Here is a 27,606-nt window from a genome sequence, read left to right as displayed (position 1 = left end):
CTCCTATGTTCACAAGGCCGAACTCTAGTGTCGTCCGGCCACAGATAGAGGCCAATAATTTCGACATCAACCCGTCTCTGATTAACCTGGTGGAGAAGAACCCTTTCAGCGGAGAGGATTACGAAGATCCTCACGACTTCATGGACAGATTTCTGAGAATCTGCGACACAACCAAGCATCATGGGGTGTCTGACGATGCCATCAGACTCAGGCTGTTTCCCTTTGCTTTGACCGGAAAATCCCTCAGATGGCTAGACCGACAAGCTTGTAACAGTATCCGAACATGGGATGATCTAGCAGCTAAATTCTTTGCTGAGCATTTTTCGCGGGAAAAGTACAACAAGTTGGTGAACGAGATCTCCAACTTCATTCAGCAGCCGGGAGAGACTCTTTGTGCAGCCTGGACCCGATTCCAGGAGTTGATCAAGAAATGCCCTCAGTATGACTTTCCAGACAGGAAGAAGGTCATAGTCTTTTATAATGGGATGACACCGGATACCAGGATGGTTGTCAACAGTGCAGCCGCTGGAACCATCGGAAAGAAGACAGCAGCTGAAACCCTGGAATTGATTGATTACCTAGCACGGAACGATAATGCTTCTTCGGCAGTTCCTCCAGTTCAGCCATCTCAGCCCAAGAAGGGAATTTTACAACTGGGAAACATTGACGCCTCGTTAGCTGAGCAAAAGGTGATTTCACAACAGTTGGCCAGTTTGAATGCAAAACTCGACAAGATGCAACTCTCAACATCCAAAGGAGATGTATTTCACTGTGAGTATTGCAAGGAGCCGCATGATACTAATGAGTGCCATGCACTCAATAAAGCTGAACCATTCCAGGTCAATGGAATTTGGTATGATCCAAGGACCTCCACAGAACACTCAAAGTTACCAAAGGAATCAGAATGGAGGCCAAGGGAACAACTTTCAAAGGAGGAATCAAGGGAGCAACTTGGATTATAAATCCAACAACTATCTGCAACCTCCTCCTGTGCCACAAAAAGAGCCATCTGAGTTGGAGAAAGCGATGATACAACTAGCCAAAACTACTAATGATCACATAAATGAGACTAGAGCCTACCACAAGAACCAGGATGCTTCCATCCGAAACTTGGAGAGTCAAATAGGCCAGTTGTCTAGGCAGTTGGCTGAAAGAGCTCAAGGACAGTTTCCAGGAGATACAATTGTGAATCCAAAGGAAGACTGCAAGTCCATTGTGACTAGGAGTGGAATTGTAATCACTCATAGAGAAAAGCCAAAATCGGTTCAGCATGAGAAAGAAGAAGAAGCATCTGTCAGTGAGCAAGAAGAACCTGCAAGGCAAGACAAAGAAGAAGCAAAGGAGAAAGTTATTGAAGCTCCAAAGCAACCGATGGATTTTTCTCGTTTTGAGAAACCTCCTTATCCTATGAAGCTCAAGCAGCAAGCACAGAAGCAACAATATGCCAGGTTTTTAGATATGTTTAAAAAGTTGCATATTACTATTCCTTTTATTAGAGCTTTAGCTAACATACCTAACTATGCTAAATTCATGATAGATTTATTGTCTAGAAAGCATAAGTTGCAGGATTGTGAGACAGTAGCACTTACTGAAGAGTGTAGTGCCATCATACAGAAGAAGATCCACCAAAGCTTCAAGATCCAGGAAGTTTCAACATTCCAATCGCGATAGGCAACACCAATGTTGGTTGGGCATTATGTGATCTTGGAGCAAGCATCAACTTGATGCCGCTGTCAATATGCAAGCCATTGGGAATTTCTGAACTGAAGCCAACTATGGTCTCTTTACAACTTGCTGACCATTCGTTAAGGAGACCTAATGGAGTCATAGAAGATGTGTAACATCCCAAGAGCTGGCAAGGGCAGGGAGTGATCGCCGGTGCGAAAGGGCACGGATAATGAGCAGCTCATGCCAAATCTTGCAGCTTGGGGGTTCATGAATGAATCGAATCAATACCCGAAAGAGAGGGATTCCAGAGACTGTGCTGGTATGGGACGGTACAGTTAAGAATGACTTATAAGAATTAATTGGTACTACCTATACTAACAAGATGCATCTTCTTTTCGGTAGCCTAGAACGGAAGAACTCCACAGTTAAGCGTGCTTGACTTGGAGCAATTCTGGGATGGGTGACCTCCTGGGAAGTTTTCCCGAGAAGTGTGCGAGTGAGGACAAAGCAAACTGAACAGTCTCGTGTTAGTATGTGGGGACAGTCATTGATTCTTGCAAGTTGTCAGGCGTTACAAGTGGTATCAGAGCAGGGCCTCTCTTCCAGTACGGTGTGGTTCGAGGACGAACCAGGCGGAAGCTGGTGGGCATGTAACATCCCAAGAGCTGACAAGGGCAGGGAGTGATCGCCGGTGCGAAAGGGCACGGATAATGAGCAGCTCATGCCAAATCTTGCAGCTTGGGGGTTCATGAATGAATCGAATCAATACCCGAAAGAGAGGGATTCCAGAGACTGTGCTGGTATGGGACGGTACAGTTAAGAATGACTTATAAGAATTAATTGGTACTACCTATACTAACAAGATGCATCTTCTTTTCGGTAGCCTAGAACGGAAGAACTCCACAGTTAAGCGTGCTTGACTTGGAGCAATTCTGGGATGGGTGACCTCCTGGGAAGTTTTCCCGAGAAGTGTGCGAGTGAGGACAAAGCACACTAAAAAGTCTCGTGTTAGTATGTGGGGACAGTCATTGATTCTTGCAAGTGGTCGGGCGTTACAAGATGTCCTTGTCAAAGTTGACAAGTTCATCTTCCCTGCTGATTTTATTGTGTTGGATATGGAAGAAGAGAGTGAAATACCTCTTCTGTTTGGAAGGTCATTCTTGGCCACAGCTCGAGCTATGATTGATGTTGAACAAGGAAAGCTCGGACTACGAATGAACGATGAGACAATCACAATGAATGTGTTTAAAGCTATGAAGAACTCATCTTACCCCAGTGACTGCTTCAGACTTGATGTGGTTGAGGAAGCAGTCAGAGAAGTAAATATTGATGATCAGGAGACTGAAGATGAGCTCGTAGATCTAGAGGAAGATGCTCCACAAGAAGAGCGAGAGACTATCTTTGAGGTGTTAGAAAAGAAAGAAGAGGACTCAGCTACATTGGCACCAACGGTGGAATTAAAAGAGTTGCCTGAAACTCTGAAGTATGTCTTCTTGGGAGATGAAAAGAAATATCCAGTCATCATACTCAAGGAGCACAAGACAGCCATTGGATGGTCTATTTCTGACTTGAAGGGGATCAACCCTTCTTTTTGTACTCACAAGATTCTAATGGAGGACAACGTCAAACCAGTGAGACAACCTCAGAGGAGACTAAACCCAACAATGAAGGAAGTAGTCCGCAAGGAAGTGATGAAGCTCATGGATGCTGGAATGATTTACCCAATTTTTGACACTGCATGGGTGAGTCCAGTACAGACAGTTTCGAAGAAAGAAGGATTGACTGTCGTGAAGAATGATCAGAATGAGTTGATTCCAACCCGCACCATTACATGCTGGAAGATGTGCGTGGACTATAGAAGATTAAATGATGCCACAAGGAAGGATCATTTTCCTCTACCCTTTATTGATCAAATGCTAAAAAGGTTAGCCGGTCATGCTTTTTACTGTTTCTTGGATGGTTATTCCGGCTACAACCAAATTCCAGTCGCACTAGAGGATCAGGAGAAAACGACTTTCACATGCCCATTTGGAGTTTTTGCCTACAGGAGGATTCCATTCGGCCTCTGCAATGCACCCGCGACTTTTCAAAGGTGTATGCTTTCTATCTTTTCTGACATGGTAGAAAAAAATTTAGAGGTTTTTATGGACGATTTTTCTATTTTTGGTTCCTGCTTTGATTCATGCTTAGTTAATTTAGCTAAAGTTTTAAAAAGATGTCAAGAAACTAACTTGGTTTTAAATTGGGAAAAGTGTCATTTCATGGTACAAGATGGCATTGTATTAGGCCATAAGATTTCTAAAAAAGGCATTGAAGTGGATAAGGCTAAGTTGATTTTAATTGAAAAACTTCCCCCTCCCGTTAATATTAATGGTGTGCGAAGTTTCTTAGGCCATGCAGGTTTCTACTGGAGATTCATCAAAGATTTCTCAAAAATTGCTAAGCCTCTTAGCCAGCTGTTGATGAAGGATCAAGACTTCCTCTTTGATGAAGCTTGCCTTAATGCATTCAATGTGTTGAAGGAAAAGCTTACCACGACGCTTGTCGTGACAGTGCTAGACTGGAGTCTTCCGTTTGAACTCATGTGTGATGCGAGCGCACATGCCATGGGTGCAGTACTTGGTCAGCGTAAGAATAAAATGTTGCATGTCATTTACTATGCTAGCAAGGTTTTTAATGAGGCACAATTTAATTATGCCACTACTGAAAAAGAGATGTTAGTCGTAGTTTATGCATTAGATAAATTTAGATCTTATTTGATAGGTTCTAAAGTTATCGTTTTTACTGACCATGCTGCTATTAAGTATTTGATGACCAAGCAGGATGCAAAGCCACGTTTTGCTGAGGTGGATGCTCTTGTTTCAAGAGTTTGACTTGGAAATCAAAGACAAAGCTGGAGTGGAGAATAAAGTTGTTGATCACTTGTCTAGGATTCAGGACAAGAAATTACAAGAAGGACCTGAAATGGAGGTCAATGAGTCCTTTCCTGATGAGCAAGTGATGGCCATAATAATGCATCCATGGTTTGCAAACTTTGCAAACTACAAAGCTGCTGGTTTGATTCCTGATGATCTTACTTGGCAGCAGAAAAAGAAATTCCTCCATGATACACGGAGGTACCACTGGGATAATCCATTCTTATATTTTCAAAGTGCTGACGGTATTATTCATAGGTGTGTGGCTGAATTTGAGATGCCGGATATTCTGTGGCATTGCCATGCATCTGACTATGGAGGTCATTTTGGAGCCAACCGGACTGCACAAAAAGTACTGCAGAGTGGCTATTACTGGCCTACAATCTTCAAAGATGCACGAGACTTCGTGGAAAAGTGTGACAAGTGCCAGCAGACGGGAAACATTTCTCGTAAAGATGAGATGCCCCTCAACTGCATATTGGAAGTGGAGCTTTTTGATGTTTGGGTGATTGATTTCATGGGACCATTCCCTACGTCATACTCCAACCAGTACATATTGGTTGCAGTGGATTACGTGTCAAAGTGGGTAGAAGCAGTTGCCTTTCCCACAAACGATGCAAAGGTGGTCGTATCTTTCTTACGGAAGAACATTTTCACCCGCTTTGGAGTTCCTCGTGCAATCATCAGCGATTGAGGCACACACTTCTGCAATAAGCAGTTTGACAGTTTGCTTGCAAAGTATGGTGTCACTCACAAGGTGGCTACACCATACCATCCTTAGACCAGCGGACAAGTTGAAATTTCAAATAGAGAGCTGAAGAGGATCCTGGAAAAGACTGTCAGTAACTCAAGGAAAGATTGGTCCAAGAAGTTGGATAATGCACTCTGGGCATACAGGACCGCCTTCAAAACACCGATAGGTTTGTCACTCTCCCAACTGGTGTACAGTAAGTCTTGCCATCTTCTTGTGGAGTCAGAACATAGAGATATGTGGGCCATTAAATTTCTGAATTTTGAACCATCCAAGGCTAATGATAAGAGATTAATGCAATTGAATGAGCTTGATGAGTTCAGATTAGCAGCATATGAGAATGCCAGAATTTACAAAGAGAAGACAAAGAAGTGGCATGACAAAAAGATCCAGCAAAAAGAGTTCGAGCAAGGACAACAGGTATTACTATACAACTCTCGACTGAGGTTGTTTCCAGGTAAGCTCAAATCTCTCTGGACTGGTCCTTTTGTTATAAACAAAGTTTTTCCATATGGTACAGTTAAAATCTCCCCTAAATGAGGACAAACCTTTTAAGGTCAATGGGAATAGATTGAAAATCTATCATAGAGAACAGATGAATCGGGATAAAATTTCTGTCTCTTTAGCTTCACCCGAAGCTTAGATTATTCCAGTCAGGCTCGTGACGTTAAACAAACGCTTGCTGGGAGGCAACCCAGTAGAATTTTTTTCAATTTCTTAGTTTTAATTTCTTGTTTTTTAATTTTTAAGTTGAAGAAAAACAGAAAAATCAAAAACAAACGGTGCACTAAGTGATAGAAAGGGAAAATCTGTCTGAGAGTCCACGCTACTAGCGTGGGACTCACGCTAGTAGCGTGGCAGAATCACAAGAGGCATTACTTACCACGCTGAGAGCATGAGTTTGACGCTGACAGCGTGAGAAATTTGTGAAGGAACCATGCCATTAGCGTGGTTGGGACGCTCTCAGCGCCATAAAGCAAAAACAGACAGTGAGTTCCACGCTCCCAGCGTGAGAACCACGCTATCAGTGTTGGAATCCCAGGAAAGTGTCACGCCAACAGCGTTGAAGCCCACGCTGATGGCGCCATCAAGTGGAAAGAGGCAGTAAGGTCCGCGCGCACAGCGTGAGATCCACGCTGTGGGCGCGGACTCTAAAATCAGATTTTTTTAAAAATAAACCCTAATTCCCTCCTCCCCCACTCACCTTGTCCCCTTTTCTCTCTCTCTCGAACCCCTGTCTCTCTCTCGAACCCAACCGCCACCACCTCCATTAACCTACACCATCGACCACCACAATACCACTCTTAAACCACCACCACTTCCTTCGCCGGTGACAACCCACACCCCAATTCCAAAACCTCAACCACAAGTTATCACTGTCGACCAATAAGGGAACACGTTTGGGGTTAAATTCTTTGGGATTCCATCAACACCACTGTGCACTAAGGGTTTTTAATTTTCTATTCCACCATGGTTGGAGACAAGGTATGACCTCTTACTCATGATTATGCTTGGACTTGGGTACTGGAGATTTTTGGCCATCTGCATTGTATTCGTGGTGTAGATATAATCACATGGTTGGATATATTGCTTTGATTGTGGAGCAAATTCTGAGTTTCAGCATGCATATCACCGGTCATGCATCGGACCTAGTCAAAACTCGGCCAAACCCGGACAAAATAAGTGACCTGGTTGGGTCATGTATTTTTATATGAAAAAAAAAAACCAAAATAGTTTCATTTGTCAAAATAAAATGTAGAACTCATTTTAATTTTTTTTTGTAATTTTATTTGCTAGTATACTTTTTTACAATGATCTCAAATTTCAGCTTCCAATACTGAAGCAATTTGCGGAACAATAAATTAAGAGAATATGACATGTATCATTTGAATGTAGATGAATTTAAAATTATGAGTTCAATGTCATTGAGAGGTATGCTTATGAGGATTCTGAGTTGCAATTTAATTTGACATAGTAATAGCATGCATTTTAATTTATTTGTGCTTCATGAACTTGTAAAAGTGTGATTAGATAATTTTTGTGCTTATTAAGTGAACCTTGTTTAACTCATTTTAAATATTAAGTGAACCTTGTTTAACTCATTTTAAATATAGGGAATATAATTAAATTTATAAGTTCATATTTATATATGTTATATATATCCGGGTAAACCGGTTCGATCAATGACCCAGTACCCCGACCGGATTGATGCACGGGTTGGGTTTAATAACACTGATTTTAAAGTCTGTCCAAATCCAGTGATATTCAATCATGATTTTAAACAAAGGAAAAATAATATCGTTGTATTAAAAAATATGATGATTTTAGTGAATTTTCTATTGGTGTGGATTTCGCGAGACTTTTTAGTGTAAGTATAAATAGGATGTCTCTCTCACAATCTTACCCTAACCCCTATGATTTCTTGAGATTTCTGTATTGCAGTGCTTCTTCCTTTGGCAGATCAACTCGCTCAAAACCTGATTCCGCCATAGGAGTTTCGTCAAAGCTCAAAAATAGTATATTTTTTAGCGATTTTCATCACAAAATAACCAAGAAACTACAACCCAATAAGATTCTAATCTAACCCATCTCAAAAATATCAAATTTTTTAGCCATTTTTGATAGCATTTGAAAGTTTAAAAAATGATTTTTCAAGTTATAGTCGCAATTTTTTTTGACACAAAAAGTATAATATTTGTATTAAAAACAACATAAAACAGTGAAAAAATAATAGAGGAAAAAAAACCCAGACCAATTTTCCTTTTACATCAATAAAACGAGATCAATTTAAAAAAAGATTGAAACTTTTATAATATAAACCCTATGTTTCGTAACAATACATTAATAAACGAAATTCATTCGCTATAAGAAACAATTACAAACAATTTTTGTGTCACTAGATCACTAAAAACCTATTTTTCAAAAGTCCAAAAGCAATTTAAGGTTCAATGTATCGATGAAAATAAATTGAGAAATTTCACTAAACTTTTATGCAAATTTTGAATTATTTTAATAAATAAAAAAATTATGGATCTTATAATCATATATGCATAGCTCTAATAGAAAATGAAGAAGATAATTTTCAACCCATTGGTCAAAGCAAAGAGCAAGAACAAGAAGATGCTATTGCGTGGAAGGCTAGTATAAATATGTGGAGAGTTGCTGCTTAGTAGGACATCAAGTTACATCAAATTAATGATTGAGAAAGTTATATTAGGTTTTACTTTTTTTATCTATATTATTGCTTTTCTTTGTTATTTTTTTTACTCTTTTAATTTTGAATATTTATTAAAAATTCATATGATTTTTTAAAATTTTATAAATCCATATTGCCCTTTTAAGTCTTATAAATTCTATTAAAATCCTTTAAAATTCAATCTTATGAAATCTTGATTGTAAAAAAAGTCTTTAACAAATTTTTAAAGTCACTATAATTCTAGATTATCTTTTAAAAACGATAAATAAAATTATTTTAAAATAATCTTTTAAAATCATAATCTATTATATCCCTTTATTTTCACTCTGAAAGTTGTAGGGCTGGGTTAAAAATCTTAAAGATAATTTTTCTGTTCAATCGGACCTGCCAAAAAAGACCGAGTGTGAGTGAAAGGCCCAAAAGAGGCCCTTTTAAGTTTTAAGCATATAGTAACGAACGACGGTTGGAGTAGCAGCGACAAGGTTTTTTCTTGTTAGCATGACATCAAGCAGTGTTTCGGTTCCACTTTCAGTTACTACAGTTGGGGCAAACCCAACAACAACGTTATTGTTATTAGCGAAATGTTCAACATTGTCACAAGTGCGTCAAATTCACGCCCACATCATCAAAACAAACCTCGTCACTCACGCATTCTGTGTCGCCAAACTCATCAACGCTTTTTCTCGGAGTTGTAATCCCTACGAAGCCGTTTCCGTTTATACCCACTTGCTCTCTTGCTTCCAAGACCTGCGGGGAATCGAGTTGTCTGTTCCCTCTGCTCTCAGAGCTTGTGGCAGATCGTGTGCATTCGAGGAGGGGAAGCAAATTATGGGTTTCGTCTTGAAAACCCATTTGTGGCGCGACCCGTTTGTCTCCAACTCCGTGGTTCGAATGTGGTTGGAGGTTGGTGAGATTGTGCTTGCAAGATCGGTGTTTGATAAAATGCCTGTGAGAGACTTGATCTCTTGGAACTCCTTAATTACTGGTTACTTGAGGGCCGGTGAGATTGAGATGGCACGTGAGGCTTTTGAGGAAATGCCTCAAAGGGACGTGGTTTCGTGTAATGCCATGATTGATGGGTATGGGAAGCATGGGAAGTGCGAGCTTGCTGAGGAGGTTTTTATGTCCATGAGTGTCAAGGATGTGGTTACTTGGACTAGTATGATTTCAGCTTTTGTTCTTAATCATCGCCCAGGGAAAGGGTTAGATTTGTTCAGAGAAATGTTGAGTTTAGGGGTTAGACCGGATGCCCCTGCTATTGTTAGTGTCCTTTCAGCCATTGCTAACCTGGGTTTTGTTGAGGAAGGAAAATGGTTACACACTTACATATATAATAATAAGATAGAACGAAGTTGTAGTTTCATTGGATCAGCACTCATAAACATGTATGCAAAATGTGGCCAAATAGATAATGCCTACAACGTATTTAGAAGCATTTGTCACCGGCGAAATGTTGGCGATTGGAATTCCATGATCTCTGGACTTGGTTTACATGGACTGGGTCATGAAGCTATCAAGGTTTTCCTGGACTTGGAAAGGGCAGAACTTAAGCCAGATGATATCACTTTCTTAGGGCTATTAAGTGCTTGCAACCATGGAGGCCTTATGGATGAGGGTCAATTTTATTTTGAAACTATGCAGGTAAAGTACAAGATAGCTCCTAAAATTCAGCACTATGGATGCATTATTGACCTTCTTGGCAGAGCAGGTCGCTTAGAAGAGGCACTTGGGGTTATACATGATATGCCTTTGGAGCCTGATGTTTTAATTTGGAAGGCCATTCTTAGTGCCAGCATGAAGCACAATAACGTTGTAATGGGGCACAATGCTGCATTGCGAGCTATAGAATTGGCACCAGAAGATTCAAGTTGTTATGTTCTTCTCTCAAATATCTATGCCAAAGCAGGAAGGTGGGATGACGTGACTAAATTTAGATCATTGATGAAAAAAAGGGGAGTAAGAAAAGTTCCTGGATGTAGCTCCATTCTCGTGGATGGTATAGTCCACGAATTCCTCGTGGGGAAGGTCATGGATGTGGGGTACAACCAACACGTTCTGTCCAAGTTAGAGGAGGTTGTGTCTAAGTTGAAGTCGGAGGGATATGAACCTGATCTCAATCAAGTTTTTCTAGATATTGAAGACCATGAAAAAGAGAGCCATCTAACTCTTCATAGTGAGAAGATGGCTCTTGCCTTTGGACTGTCGACTATCCCACAAGGCATTCCCATTCATATAGTGAAAAATTTAAGAATTTGTTGTGATTGTCACACATTCATGCAGATGGTTTCAAAAATCTACAACCGGCGAATTATTGTCAGAGATCAAAACCGTTTTCATCATTTTGATAAGGGTTGCTGTTCCTGCAGAAATCATTGGTAACTTTGCCATGTTGTGGTATCATGATGAGTTCATTATTACCTAGGAAAATACCATGTACCATAATGATGTCTTGACAAGGACCAAAAATGGTCGACTAGAGCTTGCATTTGTTTGGGTTCAGTTGACACATTTAACAGGATGGTTATGTAATTTTCGAGTACCAACTACGAAGTCACGCCGTAAAAGAGTATATACCGTTTTAAGCATTTATTATAAGAGAAAAGTATATACCGTAAAAGAATATATTTTCATTTATATCCCACATAAATACAAAGGAACCACTGAATTTTTGTGCTCCTAGAGCACAAAAACTTTTCTCTTATTATAAATTGGGAGTGGTTAAGCATTCCACTAACATCTTATCTAAAATAAAATCCAAGGATGAGACCTTAACGCATGAAAGTTTGCGTTCACTAGTCAATATGTCAGCAAATCAACTAGTGACAGAGCTTAATTTAAATGTGATATGTCTGTTCCTCACTCCCCCAAACTTCAAATCTTTCGCAATCTTTCCATGGACGAGACTAGTTCTGTCTATGCCATCAAACATTTAAGTTGGTCTTTTAAATATCATATTGTCATTCTATTGTTTTAAAAATATATGCAATTAAATTAATTGTTAAAAATTTAAAATATCACGTATTTGTCTTAATACAGAAATGAAAGTAGTGTTACAAAAGAACGAATTTATTAATTTTTTTGTATTTTAAGAGACTAATTTAATAACAAATATTTTTTAGGAAACTAATACGATAACACTATAATATTAGAAGAATAATTTAAAAGTTTACTCGTTGAAGTATGTCCAAATGAGTAGATAATTTTGAAAAAGTAAAAGCACTTCAAACATGCATATGTATGGAACAGTGACCATTTTGTCATTGTTCTCAATTTTTTTTACCTATATGTCACGCCAACAGTGTTATTTCTCAAACTGCCACATGGGTAGTTCGCTGGGCAAATAAGCGAACTCTGATTGGTGATGTGTCACGTTCCTGGTGGTGCACAAGTTTGCTACCTGAAGTAGCGAACTATGTTGCAATAAATGCTGACACATTCGAGAAGTTCGCTACCACATGCAGCGAACTAGGTGTGCCACGTGTCTGACATGCACCAAGCTTGCTGAAGGTCCAAGCGAACAAGGTGCCACGTGGCACAATAAAACACAGAAAATGAAAAAAAATGGCAATTTAATTAATGTGCCAATCAAAATTAATGTGCCAATTAGCATTCACAATTAATGTGTCAATCACAATTAGCGTACAAATAGGATTAACTTTTGATTGTATCAATCACAATTAATGTACCAATCACCAATCACTTCGAAGGGCCATAACTTTTGATTCGGATATCCAAATCAGATATTTTTTATTTTATTTCATATAACTTTTCGAGATCTACCCAATGACACCTCATTTGACATATTTTATCTCTCACAAACATCGTTTGAATTTGTAACAATGATATCACAAACAATTAATGTACCAATCAAAATTAATTGTGATTTACACATGAATTGTAATTGGTGATTGGTACATTAATTGTGATCAAAATTAATTGTAATTGGTGATTGATATATTAATTGTGATTGGTGATTGGTACATTAATTGTGATTAATCCATTAATACAATTAATTGTCATTTTCCTTCTTTTTCTGTTTTTTTATTGTGATTGAAACATTAATATTGATCGGGCATCAGATTGTGCCACCTAGCACACCAAGTTCGCTATCCCTGGGAGCAGTGTTATTAAACCCGGCCCGGGCATCGACCCGGTCGAGGTACTGGGTCATCGGGTCATTGGTCGGACCAGTGGGTCACTGGTCGGACCGATTGACCCGGATATATATAGATATATAAAAATATATATAATTATGAACATATAAATTCAATTATATTCATATTTAAAATGAATTAAACAAGATTCATTAAATAAGCTAAAAAACATGAAGCATAAATAAATAAAAATACATGCTATTGCTCTGTCAATTTAAATTGCAACTCAAAATCCTCCTAAACATACCTCTTAATGACATTGAACTCATATTTTTCAAATTCTACTACATTAAAAATGACATATGTCACAATCTCTTAATTTATTATTCCATAAATTGCTTCAGTGTTGGAAGCTGAAATTTGAGGTCGTTGTAGAAGAGTATACTAGCAAATAAGATTACAAAAAAAAATTAAAATGAGTTCTACATTTTTTTTGACAAAAACAATTTTGGTTTTTTATTTTATTTTTAAATGCATGACCCGACCGGGTCGCTGGGTCACCGGGTTTGGCCGATTTTGTCCGGGTTTTGACTGGGTTTGACCGGGTCGATGCATGACCGGTCCAATGCTTGACCCGGACCAGTCCGATGACAAGGTCACCGGGTTCCGGGTCGGGCCGGGTTTTACAACACTGCCTGGTAGCGAACTTCGTCCAGTCAGCTTTTCCTACAAAAGTGTGCCACGTGTCACGAAATCATTGGCTTCCAAGTTCGCTACCAGTCGTAGCGAACTTGGACACGTGGTAGTCAACTTTTTCTGCGAAAATGTGCCACGTGTAACGAAATCATTGGCTACCAAGTTCGCTGAGCACTGTAGCGAACTTGCTCGCGTGGCATATTGAGAAAAAACACTGTTCGCGTGTCATTTAGGTAAAAAAGTCAGTGAACAGTGGTATTTTGGTCACTGTTCCCATATGTATAGGTTAAACTGTAACTCCGTGTGAGAATAAGGAGCTTATTTTAGCGTTATTTTTCTTTCTTTTTGAAGAAAAAAGGAATGGACGACGTGAAACCGTGACCAAAATATCATTTTTTGACAAAATTTTTATATAAATACCATGCGAACACTTTTTACCAGAGGCGGAATTCGCTACGACTGGTAGCAAATTACGTTCGTCAATAATTTTATGACACGTGACACACTTTTGCAGAAAAAAAACTAACGTGTCATAATTCGGTATCACTGGAAGTGAATTTGTCTGCAATATGGACACGTGTTATAAAATCATTGGCCACGAAATTCGCTACCAGTAATAACGAACTATGACACGTGGCAGTCTGATAATAAATAATATTTGCCTGACATTTGCCTAGAAAATTTAGCAAAAAATGACCTTTGATCACTGTTCGACGGAGGCACTTACAGGAATACTAATCAAATTATTGGTAGTTGGGAAAATTAAATGCATAATATTGCTAAGATTTATTGTTCTGCAAAATTATTGAATGGACCACTGTCTTGATTTAATTAGCTTACAAATTTACCATCCTTTCTTTAGCTACGCGACAAATTACATTCCTTCTTACTGGTTCGGTCGTTCACTGAAAGTAAGGCAGATGTTTACGATAAATTTTTGGACGGGGACAAACTCAACAACTCACCTTTACACACAACCAATCACAAGATGACAACTCATTAAATATTAATGCCAACTCAGCACTTTAAATATAACTCGACCAAATAATTGAATAATGAATAAAATCTTTTTAGATCCCTAACAAAAAAAATACACTCCTTATTTTTATTTCTTATAAAAAAAATATCTATTTTAGTCATTTTTGATGGATTAAATTTGGTCTTCATTGAATTTATGAGAGATCATGTATTCAAAGACTTGGTATTGTAGAAGAACTAAAAATTAATTTTTTTTATAAGAGACGAAAATGATGATCATATTTTTTGTTAGAAAAAAAAAAAAAAAGAGAGGCTAATTTGTAGTTTGAGCTTTGTAAGTGACAATCATGCTCAGATATCATATGGATATTACCTCTGTATGTGAGTGACATTTTGGTAGTGCGTAAGCTATTTGAAAGAGAAGAAACAGCACTTGTTTGAGGTTAAGGTTCATATTATCAACAACAGTTGCTGGGACTCCTTTACTTGCTGCAGGTGGGTTTTCATCCTTCATTATTTTACACTAGTTTATATTAAGTTTCCCAATTTGATACGTTTGAGTTTGGTTCGTATAAATATTAGTTATTAACCATGATTTGTGAAAATTTATATTGAACTTCACTTTTCATTTGGTAATTCCGCCGCTGCCGCTTTGATCTGCTTTCAGACACATTTCTATTAAAATATTTTGAGATGAGGTTCGTTGGTCGGCACGTGGCACGCTTGTCGCCTGATAAATTATAAAGAATGAAAATCTTCAAGCTTCTAACATGTTTGGTAGACATTATTTTAGATAATTTTTTATAGTCTTTTTTTAGTACTAAAATTATATTTATATTTTATTTAATAAACCATAAATATCTTACGCAAGAGACAATGATGTTTGATGTTTGAATCGGAACATTTATATTGTAGTAACTAACTCTTTCGAAAAATCTCATTTTCAAAAATAAAAACTCTTCCGACAAATCTTGAAATCAAGACCTTACTTAAGTTAAATTAAATATATATTACTTGAACCAACTCCAAGATAACAGGTAAAATAATAAGGATTTACATTCATCATTTAACATAACAAGAAAAAGTTTTCTACACACGCAACATTTTATGGGTTCCACATTTTTTTAAACAAAAAAAAAAATTCTCGGCACGTAAAACGAATCTCGATAACATAACACAATCATTTTTCCTACACCATAACTTTTATAAAACCCAAAATAATATTAGTAAACTGAAAAAAATTGTTGACCGTCTGGCTGGCATTTTATTTTATTTTCTTAATATTATTTTGGTAATTCATTTTAATGTGCCTAACCTTTAATAATTGGAGTTCGGGTGAATGAAAAAAATGGGTTTGATAGAATGTAACTTTTCCATTCTGTTTAGTTTTCGTGGATTTGACGAAGAAAATGTAATTGATTGAATCATCAAATTTTGTATCACAACAAAGGCTCTAGAAAACTGAAGGTTACGGGTGCAAACAGGATTTTTCTTTTTCCATGTAACTCTGTATAAAAAATTTGTTGTTGAGCACATTGGTTGTATGTGCAACTAATGTGGAGTTTATAAGGTCTTGAGCACTCCTACCCTTTAAACTAGCTTTTGAGGTGGTGTATCCCAAAGTTGTTTAATATTTGTCTAGGAGGGACTATGTAATTTACTTTGGCCTCTTCGGTTATGGTGCAGCACACAACGTAACATCCACCGAGTTTTCCTTTAATAGTAAGCACACTGATTGCCCTTACTTTGTCCTTGTTCCACGTTTTGTGGCTCCCTTGTTCTGTGGTTCAGTCCTTCACTTCTCAGTCCTCTCTCTCTCTCTCTCTTACTTTGTCTTCTTCTTCTTCTTCTTATCGTCTCAACCTCTCATTCTATCTCTTTCTGTATCCCAAAAGGTGGTTTGGCTTTTATTCGCGGTTGCAGTTTCATAGCTTCGGCAATAAAGGTATACTCTCATTGTTTATAGTTCTGAAATTAACAAATATATTATATGAAGTTATTAATGTACTCTTTACTAGTTGGTTATGTTATGTCTTTGGGTTGAGTTTTGGTTTTATATAATTATAGAGTCTCACTCATCAAGCGGTCATGTTCTATCTCACCACCCTTTTCCAATAAAATAAAAGCTTAGATCCTTAAAAAGGGGCATGTGCGTGAGTGATTTTGTTACAAATATAAAATATAAAATTATTAATATCATCTTTAATTAACAACTTAAACTTTCCGGTTCAATTGGTGCTTTATATGAATGAGAGAGGTTGAGTTTGTGTTTATGTTCACATCAAATTTTAAGTCACTTGAAATTTCCCCAGGTGGGAGCTCATTTCAACTTAAATCATAGATTACATTACGATATTAGCTCAACCTTTTTAGGACTTCGGAGTATTAAATTTCATTTTCCAAAATTGTCTGCACAAAAGAAAGAAAGAACCACTTATGGTTTGTTCATGTATGAATTTCTTGATATGGTTGATATCTGAACCGAAGAATCCAAATTTGTTACACATGTTCTTCCTAATAATTTCCGTTGTCCATGTTTTTTGATTGGAATAAAAATTCATTTTCAGAGGTTGCTCCGAAAGCAGTTTGATAGTCTTATAAATAATCGAATAAAAGTTTGGTAAGGAACCAATTCAACCCAAAAACTTAAGTAGTTGGGTGAGGTTATATTAATGATTTTATATATCTAACACGCCCTCTCACACAAGAGTCCACTGGACTTGAAGGATGGACGATGTACATGTCCACCTACCTACCTGTGCGAAGAAAGAAATTTCACTAGAAAGAAAGTGGGGACTGTGAAGATCGAACTCGTTACACTGAGGGCTCTGATACTATGTAAAGAACCAATTCAACTCAAAAGATTAAGCTATTGGATGAGGCTACATTAATGATTTTATATATCTCAAAAACTTATTTTCATTAATAATTTCAGTTGTTGAAGCAATGAATGATTGAGAATGTAGTACTTTTATGTCCATCTACTGTAGATGAAATATATACTCTGGTTGATGTATTTTTCTTCTGTCATTCATTGTTTAAAATTTAAATTAGTAAAGTGGCAAACGTTCTTGACTTTCAGATTGATTGTGTTAATACAAAAAAGCAGTAAAAAAATTTCTTCTTTTAAATGTTTTTACATGGTTATCTTGTTGATGACACGATATTGATAGTGCAGTCTCTTTTCAGCAATGGTTAATCCAATAGCAGTGGCAATGATGGTGATTCTCATAGGTTGGGTTTATAAAACCTTAAAGCCCCCTCCTCCTAAAATATGTGGATCAGTAGGTGGTCCACCAGTAACATCACCTAGAGTTAAACTCAGTGATGGCAGGCATTTGGCCTACCGTGAGTATGGTGTTCCTAAGGAAGAAGCTAGGTACAAGATCATTGTCATTCATGGATATGGCAGTTCCAAAGATGCAATTTTGCCAGTCTCTCAAGTATGAACTTGTTCTTCTTTCCTTTCTTTTAGTTTCCTGTCTGATTTAACTATGGGAAAACATTTTCTCGTGTTGCATGAGAATTCAATTCTCATGTGGTGACCATTTGATTTGCGTGCAAAGCTTTTTTTTTTTTTAATAAATGTGGGATCCACCACTAGTTGAGTCATAACATGAGAACTCTCATGCAACATGAGAAAATCAAAACCCTTTAACTATATACCATTAGTAATTCTTGCCAAGAAATGGAAAAGAAAATAAAAAATTGGATTTGTTTATATGTAGGAACTTATTGAAGATCTTGGGATATATTTCCTCCACTTCGACAGAGCAGGTTATGGTGAAAGTGATCCAAATCCATCACGTTCAGTAAAGAGTGAAGCATATGATATTGAAGAACTAGCTGATAAAGTGAATATAGGGAATAAATTTTATATCATTGGAATATCATTGGGAGGTTACTCTGTTTGGAGCTGCCTAAAATACATTCCACATAGGCATGTTAATTGCTGACTTGTAGCTTCATTTTGGTTTCAATGTTTTCTATTGTTGCTCTTAATTATATATACAACATCCTTTTGCAGATTATCAGGAGCAGCTTTGGTGGTTCCATTTATAAGCTATTGGTGGCCTTCTTTTCCAGCTAATCTATCAACAGAGGCCCTTCGGATGCTACCTCTGTCAGACCAATGGACATTTCGAGTTGCACATTACGCCCCTTGGTTATTCTATTGGTGGATGACTCAAAAATGGTTCCCTACATTAACCATGACAAGTATTGGAATGTCTCATGATGATATAGAGATCATGAAGAGCTTGTCAGACGCACCAAACACTGGCCAGGTAGCTATATATTTGTCATTTATATTTAAAGAGGAAAACAGTTAAGATTACACATGAAATGCTCTTGTTTTGGTAGTTCTTGGAAACTGTATGTCTTGATTTTAGTTATTCATTCACATATCAACAGTTTTTTTCATTGAAATTATAACCTGTGATCTATGAATGAATGACTGAGATATTCCACGTGACATGGTTAAGTTAAAAAAAGATATGAGAGTATCGATTTGTTGTTATTAATAATACTATTTGTTTTAACGTTTAGGAGAAGATAGCTCAGCAAGGTGAATATGAATCATTACACCGAGACATGATGGTTGGTTTTGGAAAGTGGGAATTTGGCCCAACAGACATAACAAATCCATTCCCTAACAATGATGGTTCTGTCCACATTTGGCAAGGCTTTGAAGATAGGATCATTCCCTATACGGTGAACCGTTACATCTCACACAAACTACCCTGGATTCATTATCACGAGATTGCTGATGGAGGGCATCTATTTATCAGAAAGAAAAATCACTGTGAATCAATTATTAGAGCACTTCTACTCTCATAAGATCTTTAATGAGATGTAGTGTGTGGAGTAAACCATCATTGGTCTATATAGTCCTGTGTTGTAAGTCAATGAGATTGCAAGTAAATTTTGTAAGAAGTTGCAGTATATTTTTAAATATATTTAATGTAAGAGTTGTATACCACGACGATGATGGTTTTGCTTTTAGAAAATAAATACTATTTTCACATCATAAATTTTATACCATTCCAACATATATAAACACATATTGCAGTTATCATTTCTATGTAAACGAATACGGACACCCATCGACTCTTATCAACTTAATGAGGATAGAGGGAAAGGATAAGAGGAAAACTCAAAATATGACTTTATGTTCATTTGGGTCATAGATAAGAACGAATGTGAGCTAAAAAAGTAGGTGTGAGCTCCTTTTCTTTTTATTGATTTTGGTTGTTGAGAAAAGAAGTTCAAAGTGTTATAACTCCTCCCTGATTATAAGGGAATCTTTCGACATGATGTGTCACATTAGAGGTGGACAAAATATGCTCGGGCTATATAATGTCGACTGCATTTTTAATACCACAGGAGCATCCAGGATAATTACTACTGCCATTCAAAATGAGACACCTGTGTTTAATAAGATAGTGCTAGTGAAATAAATCTTTGGTGCTACTGCTGCACTTAGATTCAGTGCATCCCATCAATGGAAGCATTACACATCAGAGGAGAGAGAAAAAATTTAACAGAAAAAAAATAATTATTGCTGACATGTAATATTTTTATTGATGGGATGCACTGAATCTTTAGTACAACAGTAGTACCAAACATTTATTCGTGCTAGTGACTATCTCTACTTTTCTCTCTCCTCTTCACTGACATGTTATCATGTTAGCGTTGATATTTGATTTTTACTGGAGATATGTATGGAAAAGTGGGTGCCTAGATATTTCCATATAATGTCATCAACTACCATCCATAAATAAATATGGTTTATTTTCACATCTTAACAATCAGAAGTGTCTAATGGTTTGAATGGCAGGTATTGAACAGTGTACTTATACACTATAAATTGATAGTGTATTTTAAAAGTGGTCAGTAATGTGAAGATAAACAACTTCTTGTTTCTCTAGTGTCTAGTCCCATTATGCTTACAGTAGCAGCATCTGTGTTGATAGCAAGCATTCTGATTTATGCATATCAGAGAACGAAACCTCCTCCACCAAAAATTACCGGGACACCAACAGGTCCTCCTGTTACTTCACCAAGAATTAGACTCAGTGATGGTAGACATTTGGCTTATAGGGAGAAAGGCGTGCCTAAAGAAAATTCCAGATACAAGGTCATCCTTGTCCATGGCTATGACAGCTCCAAGGATTTATATTTGCCACTTTCTCAAGTAAGAACTCTACACAACATATTGCTTCATCCACCTGTTTTTTTACTTTTAACATGACTTATATCAATCTACTCATTAAATGGCTTATCATGTTTGCATACATACTTGTCTTAGGAAGAGGAAGTCAGCCAAAGAATTTAATGTGATGATACCGTTATTTTTTTTAAAATAAATTTAGAAAATTTTTCCACATCATAATATCCGTCCATAATTGTAATGAAATTAGGTGATATGGTGGTTTTACAGGAAGTAATGGATGAGCTAGGTTTGTATGTTGTGACATTTGACAGAGCTGGATATGGAGAAAGTGTACCTAACCCAAAACGCAATGTGAAAAGTGAAGCATTTGATATCCAAGAACTTGCTGACCAGTTGCAGCTAGGCCCAAAATTTCATGTCATTGGACTCTCCATTGGAACTCACGCAGTTTGGGCCTGCCTCAAATACATACCACACAGGCATTCTATATGAAATTCCATTTTCATTGAGTTCTTATTATATTTTAGGGAAAAATGTTTTTATTATTATTTTAGATAAAATTTCTCTGCCACGTTCATATAAAAGTGAGTGAGTTCCATTGTAAAAAAAAAAAAAAAGAATGTAAAAAATCAATTCAACCCAAAAGCTGTTAAGTGAAGGTCCATCAACGGTTTATATATTTCTTTAACATGTCTTCTCACAAGAGAGTCCACTGGACATGAATGGTAGATAATGCACGGCCTGTGCTAAGAAATTCCACAAGAGAAAATGGGGGCGGAGAGAATCAAACCTGTGACACCGAGGCTCTGATATCATGTAAAGAACTAATTCAACCTAAAAGATTAAGCTCTTAAGTAAAGGTTCATCAATGCTTTATATACTTCTCTAACAGAGAGAAAAAATTAGTATGACCGACTCACTTTTATATGAGTGTGACAGAAAAAAAAAATTATAGTAAAAACAGAAACATTAAACTCTATATTTTATTATTTCAAATCAAACTTGTTTAGAGCTTTGGTTACAGGTTATCTGGTGTCACACTAGTAGTTCCAGTGATCAATTACTGGTGGCCTTCTTTTCCTCCAAAATTGGCCAACGAGGTATTTGAGAAGCAACTTAGAAGGGAGCAATGGAAACTGCGGATTGCACACTATGCACCTGGACTGTTATATTGGTGGATGACACAGAAGTTGTTCCCTAATGATTCTGTAATGGAGATATTATTTAACAAACGGGATGTGGAAACCATAAAGCAAATGTCACAAGTGCCTATGCCCAACGAGGTTCAAGTTCCATTTCAAATTCTTATTATATGCTTTAGCAAGTAATTTCAAATTTTTTTTACCATATGTTACTGGGAGCAAGTTATATTTACAAATTTTTTTGTTTACAAACTACACTAAGTACGACCGGTCATACTTTAATCATGCAGTGTACAACCGGTCGTACTTAGTGTAATTTGTAAACGGATCATATCCCATGTTATTGATAGTAATATTATTAACATTGAAAAATGAAATCAAGCTAAAAACAGAAATTTGTCACAAATTTTTTTGTTTTGGGATTGTAGTATGAGATACGGCAGCAAGGTGAATATGAATCCCTACACCGAGATCTAATAGTGCATTTTGGCAACTGGGAATTTGACCCTATGGAGCTAAAAAGTCCATTCCCCCAAAATGAGGGGTGTGTCTACCTTTGGCAGGGTCATGAAGACAAGCTTGTACCATATGAACTACAACGTTACCTTGCCAAGCAACTACCTTGGATACGGTACCATGAAGTTCCTGATGGCGGCCATCTAATGATTCATGAAAAATGTTTTTGTGAAGCTATTTTCAGAGAACTTTCGCATGGAGAAGAACCAACAATCAAATAGGCCTGGTTATGCCTAGCACAGTCTCATCTCTCTCAGACATGATGAAAATGTGCCAATGGGGCAGCATGTTTGCTGTAATGAAAGTAATAGAGTCACAGGGCTCAATCAATAATCATCTACATTCTGACCACTGCTTGTGAGTTATGGCTTACATGTATTAATATAAAATCCATGAACTTTATCTCTTTGTATCAAAATAAAATGCACTCTATCGTTGGCTTCGCAATGCATTCGGAGATGTTTTGAGTTATTGGCTTGTGGCCTTGCAAACAAAATGACATGTTTCTTTTGTGTGATAATCAACAACAGCAACATGATGACATTGGCACTCTGTCATTATGAAACTTTCACCTATAATTTTCTTACATTCTCCATGCAGTTTCTATTAAAAATTTAACATGACTATCTTTCCAATGTTTTTCATTGGCCTAAGCTGTCAAGGTTGCCAGATATATATATTTCGCAACCTATTCATGTAAATAAGTTGGGACAAGTCGGACTTTAATCTAAAATGGTTAAGTTTGTGTAAAATATTTCAACCGTGACTTGGTTTATTAACCTAATACAAACTAAATTATAGGCTTAATGTGGCTTGTTTATTAGGTGTGGTTTGGCATCTATCTGGTATTGAAAAATGGCATATTGTACTTTGTATTATAAGTGATGACTACTTTTTTCTTTTGTATATTTAAGTTAAGGGATTTGCATTTGTCATTTAACATGACACAACAAACTTTCTTACACACACAATATTTTGTGGGGCCTACACTTTTTGAAGAAAAAAGAAAAAAAGAAAATTATGGCACACAAAACGAATCTCTATAACATTACACAATCACTTTTCCTACAACATAACTCTTATAAAACCCTTAGGTTGATGGAGCCATAACCCAAAATATTAACAACTTGATTGTGTTGCCGGAAATTAAAAATAAAATAATGGAAAAATGAGAAATGTTTAATTAAATTTCAAAACAAATAAACATATTTACTCATGGGAAGGGTTATATTTACAAACTTTTTTTTTACAAACTACATTATGTACTCCCGGAAGAACACTAGGTTACACTATGTTCTCCCGAGAGTACATAGTATAATTTGCAAAAATTTATAAAAAAAGTTTGTAAACAGATCGTTCCCCTTTACTCATTAATGCATTATATATTGCCACTCAACAAAAAAATAATATTGCAGCCGCATATTCTTTGTGGGATCTATTTATCTCATGTTGCATGATATAATTATCTCATGCAACAATATAGTGAGGTCCACAACTTTTAAAAAAGAAAAATAAAAAAAATAATAGACCCCATTACTTTGTCTATGTTGCATCAGATAATTATCTCATGCAACATGAGATAATTATTTTCCATTCTTTAAAGGGTTTTATTAATCTCACGTTAAATGAGATAAATTATCTCATGTCATGGAGATAAACTTGTGGGCTCCACCACCTGAAAAAAAAAAAGGTGGCACAGTTATTGAAGAGTGTGTAGGAAATAAATTTATCACATGTAGCATAAGAGTAGTTTTTCCATTCTTTAAATTAGATCAAAGATAATAGGCCCCGGCAAACAATTCGACCTATTTACACTAGCTCAATTATTTCAGCCTAATCAGCTACTTTTTTTTGGGCTGGCGCAGCCCGTATCAATTTATTACATGTCCAGTTTCATTTTTGTTAGAACTCTCAAAATACAGTTCAATTTTCTATTTAAAAAAAAAAAAAATTGCAGTTCAATCTATCAACTTTTTTAATTAAATAAGCCAGTCCCCCATTTTGTCACAGTCCGGGTGGCCCAATTTGAATGTCATTGGGAATTGGTGACTTGTGCTTGTTTCATTTTCGAATTAAAGATTGGCCCATTGTGGCCTGCACGTTTCCAAAAGTATGCACCACACAAGCGTACCAAAAAGTATGCAGGGCCCAAATAAAAAATGAGTCCCATCCGTTTTGAAGAATATATAATGAATTTGCTTGATATAAGATTATTTATTAGACTTCATCCAATCATTTAAACTTTTAAGGCAATTGGCCATCGACATAGAATTAAAGAGCCTAGTCCTTTTAAATGCAAAATAATTTGTTAAGAGGTAATGCATTGAAAAAAGTACCCAAACAATAATAGACATATGCTTTTTGTAAAGAAGTAAGGGTGCATTTGGTTTGGTTGAGGAGAAAATTTATGGATAATAAGGAAATGTTATTATTAGATAAATGGTTGGGAATTGAGTTTGGTAGGAAAATGTAAAAAGAGTTGTTTGATTGGAAAAAAAATTACCGAAAAAATTAGGTAAATTTTATAAAGTCTACGTTTGGTTTTAGGTAAAATATAGATGGAAAAAAAATTGCTATTACAAAAATAATCCTGTTTTTAAAAAAAATTCACTTTCACGCGCTCTAGTAAGGGTACCCTCGTCATCTTATTATTGCCCAATGTGACCATTTAGGTAGACAACCCACAATACCACATCTCAAGTGAGAATATATGGTCATCTATCTTGGTCCAATAGACATGCAAATTGGTAAGCTGAAATACTGATTTAGGTAGGCAAATATTGGAAACGGTTCAACCAAACAAGGTCACCCTACAATCCCACTTCTCCAATGCCTATCATCTCATCAGATTCCTCCAACCAAACACACCCTAAGAACTTTCGAATATATTTATCTCGTATTTGAACCCTTCACCCTTGCACATTTTGGTTCGAAAGAGCAAGTGTGTTAAGCAACCAAATGAGTCTGATCAAGGACAATATAAGGTGCTATGAATTTACAAGCAGTGATTTATGATGTCCGCGTGCTGCTACACACAAGTCCAACTTGACACATGTGGTGGTTCCTGAATTTTACAATAACCTTATCGAGATTTCTTGTACCAAAAGTAGGTAAAATTAGTATTTTAGGGTATCATGATTTATAACGTGTTGGAGCTGCTATCCTTGTTCGGGAAGAAAAGAGAAAAAAAAAAAAAAATCTATCGCTTTAGGGACAATTAGTGTTTCTTGAAACTATGTGACTGATTATAAGATAGTAGTCTATGTCTAATGCACGTAACTACATCTCTCCTCTAAAAGAAGAATGTCCGATATTCGATTCCCACTTCCATCATCAATAAAACAAGATTTGTCTAACATTCACATCTCTTCCGATGAAATTTGCTTACAAAAGTTTTTGGACTTTCGCTAAATTCGTATTTTGATGGCGAATCGGAATATTTTTGAAATTAATGTTCCTACTTTACAAGTTAAAACATCGAATGCGAAATAAATGGTAGTAGCTCAGTTGGCGCATAGGAGCTAGCAGGTGGGGATGAGAGTATGTGTTCGAATCTTCCCAATATCACATTTGGAAAGGGTTTAAAGCCTTAATCCTGGACCCGCCCCGAATCGGATTAATTGCGAAGCAATGAACCGATTGAAATATTTCAAAAAAATAAAATAATGTTTACCAAAAAAAAATAAAAAAAAATCGAATGCGAAGCTTAAGTTAACTAGTTCACTTCATTAAGAAAAACTCTTATTGTATAAAAAAACAAATAATTTCTTATGTAATCTATATCTATATTTAGAGCTTCTTCTTTTTAAAACATGTACCATTAAAGAAGTATTACTCCAATTATGACATTAAAAATAGGAAAAAGTGTTTGTCATTTTAAATGACATAAAATTATGTCATTTTAAGAGAGAGATAGACACAAAATAATATTTTTTATTTAAAATTTAAATTAAAAAAACCACACACGTTTTCCCCCATTACTTTCATTTTTTGTGTCTATCTCTCTCTCAAAATGATATAATTTATGTCATTTAAAATGACAAACATCAAACCCTAAAAAATATAGTTAAAATAAAAAACAACAATAACCCACATTAATATAAGGAAAATAGAAGTATAATGTTGTAGGAAAGTGTCGAGGTTATGTTATAGAGATAGAGATTGTGGGACCCGCACTTTTTTATTTTTTTGGTTTTTAAAAACAAGTGTGGATCCCACAATTTCTATTTCTATAACATAACCTAAAGACTTTCCTACAACATTATACTTCTTTTTTCCTTAATATAATTAAGATGTTACACACTAAGTAGTATATAGTGTTTTTATTCTTCGAGAGCGCCTAAAATATGACAATTTTTTCTTATCAAAATTTTAAAACTAACTATATATTCAAGATTATGAGCTCGGGGTTGTTGAATCATAATATGTATCATATATCGTATAGTTAATTTTTTTATGTCATGTATATGGAATTAAATCCAAATATAATTTAAAATAAGTATCAAATCATAATAAAAAATAATTAAAAAATATATAATATAATTAATATCATATAAATTCAAATTTCAAAAAAGATCCAATAAACAAAATACATAAATAATTAAAATGCAAACCAATTATTCTTCTACTCATCAATCATTAAGACTAATATTATCACTACTATCACTATCAACATTTATCATTGATATAACTAATCCATCATCCTCTTCCAAAAAGGATTTAGCTTTTAGGTTTTTTTTAACTTAAATCACAAATTAAATCTTTATTTTTTTTATATTAAATATTTCAAATTTTAATTTAATTTTTGTCTCATATGATACACGTATAATATCATATCGTAAGATACAGTATCATATTGTTCGATACAAATTCCTTTTTCACACACTTCACAATACGTATTGCTGGGCTCAGTGGCGGACCGACGTGGGGTCAAATGACCGCACTTGCGGACACAGAAATTTCAATTTCAATTTCAATTTTTTATTTATTTACTTTCTCTCTCACTCATTTTATTCAGTCGAACATATCGTAGAGCTGTGAGTCGGCGCAGGAGCGACTTGTTCACATTCTGATCCATTGATTTATTTGTTGATAAAGTTGGCATTCGTTCTACCGGTAACAACTGCTAGTGTTGAACGAGTTTTTTCTGCAATGACTTTTGTTAAGGATAAGTTGCGCACTCATTCTGGCTTAAAAAGAGAGGATTGATTGCAGATGTGACATTTTCAAATAAGTTAATCTCTAGATATGAGAGCTTTCCTTTCTGTACAGGTAATGTTGACTTTTTTATTCACCATTATAAATAGAATGATGATGTATGAATGTACTGAAGTTTATTCTCATATTTGTTTTGGAGGATCGGTAACATTTAGGGGATGATTGGTCAAACTATTGTCTGCAGCTTGTTATGGAAGCAACTAGATTATGAGCGAGTTCATAACCTTGTACAAAAAACATTAATTTAAACTTTCTTTA

The 27,606-nt window shown here is 36.0% G+C and overlaps 3 protein-coding genes, 1 non-coding gene and 1 pseudogene across 5 annotated transcripts; 4 read left to right on the top strand and 1 right to left on the bottom strand.

The window, feature by feature from the left end:
• Window positions 1-341: 341 nt before the first annotated feature.
• Window positions 342-448, bottom strand: LOC133318316 (small nucleolar RNA R71). Its single transcript, XR_009752457.1, has one exon. It is a non-coding gene; the product is annotated as a small nucleolar RNA R71 (small nucleolar RNA).
• Window positions 449-2,783: 2,335 nt separating this feature from the next.
• Window positions 2,784-5,874, top strand: LOC133318298 (uncharacterized; annotated as a pseudogene).
• Window positions 5,875-9,028: 3,154 nt separating this feature from the next.
• Window positions 9,029-10,909, top strand: LOC133318297 (pentatricopeptide repeat-containing protein At1g08070, chloroplastic-like). The gene has a single exon (XM_061520289.1). The coding sequence runs from the start codon at window positions 9,029-9,031 to the stop codon at window positions 10,907-10,909; it is 1,881 nt and encodes a 626-aa protein (XP_061376273.1).
• Window positions 10,910-15,990: 5,081 nt separating this feature from the next.
• LOC133318281 (uncharacterized) lies at window positions 15,991-19,316 on the top strand. 2 transcript variants are annotated; one of them, XM_061520277.1, is made up of 5 exons: window positions 15,991-16,243; window positions 17,488-17,741; window positions 18,027-18,238; window positions 18,326-18,584; window positions 18,847-19,316. In XM_061520277.1, exons 2-5 carry the CDS (start codon window positions 17,490-17,492, stop codon window positions 19,135-19,137), a joined length of 1,014 nt encoding a protein of 337 aa, XP_061376261.1. In that variant the 5' UTR covers window positions 15,991-16,243; window positions 17,488-17,489; the 3' UTR covers window positions 19,138-19,316. The 2 variants fall into 2 exon arrangements, with proteins under 2 accessions (XP_061376261.1, XP_061376262.1); XM_061520278.1 differs by having other exon boundaries at window positions 17,477-17,741.
• Window positions 19,317-20,199: 883 nt separating this feature from the next.
• On the top strand, window positions 20,200-22,608 carry LOC133318270 (uncharacterized). The gene is made up of 4 exons (XM_061520266.1): window positions 20,200-20,494; window positions 20,741-20,952; window positions 21,498-21,756; window positions 22,044-22,608. Exons 1-4 carry the CDS (start codon window positions 20,243-20,245, stop codon window positions 22,350-22,352), a joined length of 1,032 nt encoding a protein of 343 aa, XP_061376250.1. The 5' UTR covers window positions 20,200-20,242; the 3' UTR covers window positions 22,353-22,608.
• The last annotated feature ends 4,998 nt before the right edge of the window (window positions 22,609-27,606 follow it).

Source organism: Gastrolobium bilobum, unplaced genomic scaffold (assembly GCF_033153095.1).
Source record: "Gastrolobium bilobum isolate Gb01-03AN ecotype WA unplaced genomic scaffold, APGP_CSIRO_Gbil_v1 utg11607, whole genome shotgun sequence".
Lineage (NCBI taxonomy): Eukaryota > Viridiplantae > Streptophyta > Magnoliopsida > Fabales > Fabaceae > Gastrolobium > Gastrolobium bilobum.
This window is presented reverse-complemented; position numbering and strand designations above follow the sequence as displayed.

Excerpts from the sequence above, each read along its gene's own strand:
- LOC133318297 (XM_061520289.1), top strand. The coding sequence starts at position 9,029 with ATGACATCAAGCAGTGTTTCGGTTCCACTTTCAGTTACTACAGTTGGG.
- LOC133318281 (XM_061520277.1), top strand. The coding sequence starts at position 17,490 with ATGGTTAATCCAATAGCAGTGGCAATGATGGTGATTCTCATAGGTTGG. Across the intron at positions 18,239-18,325 it reads CTAAAATACATTCCACATAG|ATTATCAGGAGCAGCTTTGG; the intron begins GCATGTTAATTG and ends ATCCTTTTGCAG. Across the intron at positions 18,585-18,846 it reads ACGCACCAAACACTGGCCAG|GAGAAGATAGCTCAGCAAGG; the intron begins GTAGCTATATAT and ends TTTAACGTTTAG.
- LOC133318270 (XM_061520266.1), top strand. The coding sequence starts at position 20,243 with ATGCTTACAGTAGCAGCATCTGTGTTGATAGCAAGCATTCTGATTTAT. Across the intron at positions 20,495-20,740 it reads TATATTTGCCACTTTCTCAA|GAAGTAATGGATGAGCTAGG; the intron begins GTAAGAACTCTA and ends GTGGTTTTACAG. Across the intron at positions 20,953-21,497 it reads CTCAAATACATACCACACAG|GTTATCTGGTGTCACACTAG; the intron begins GCATTCTATATG and ends CTTTGGTTACAG.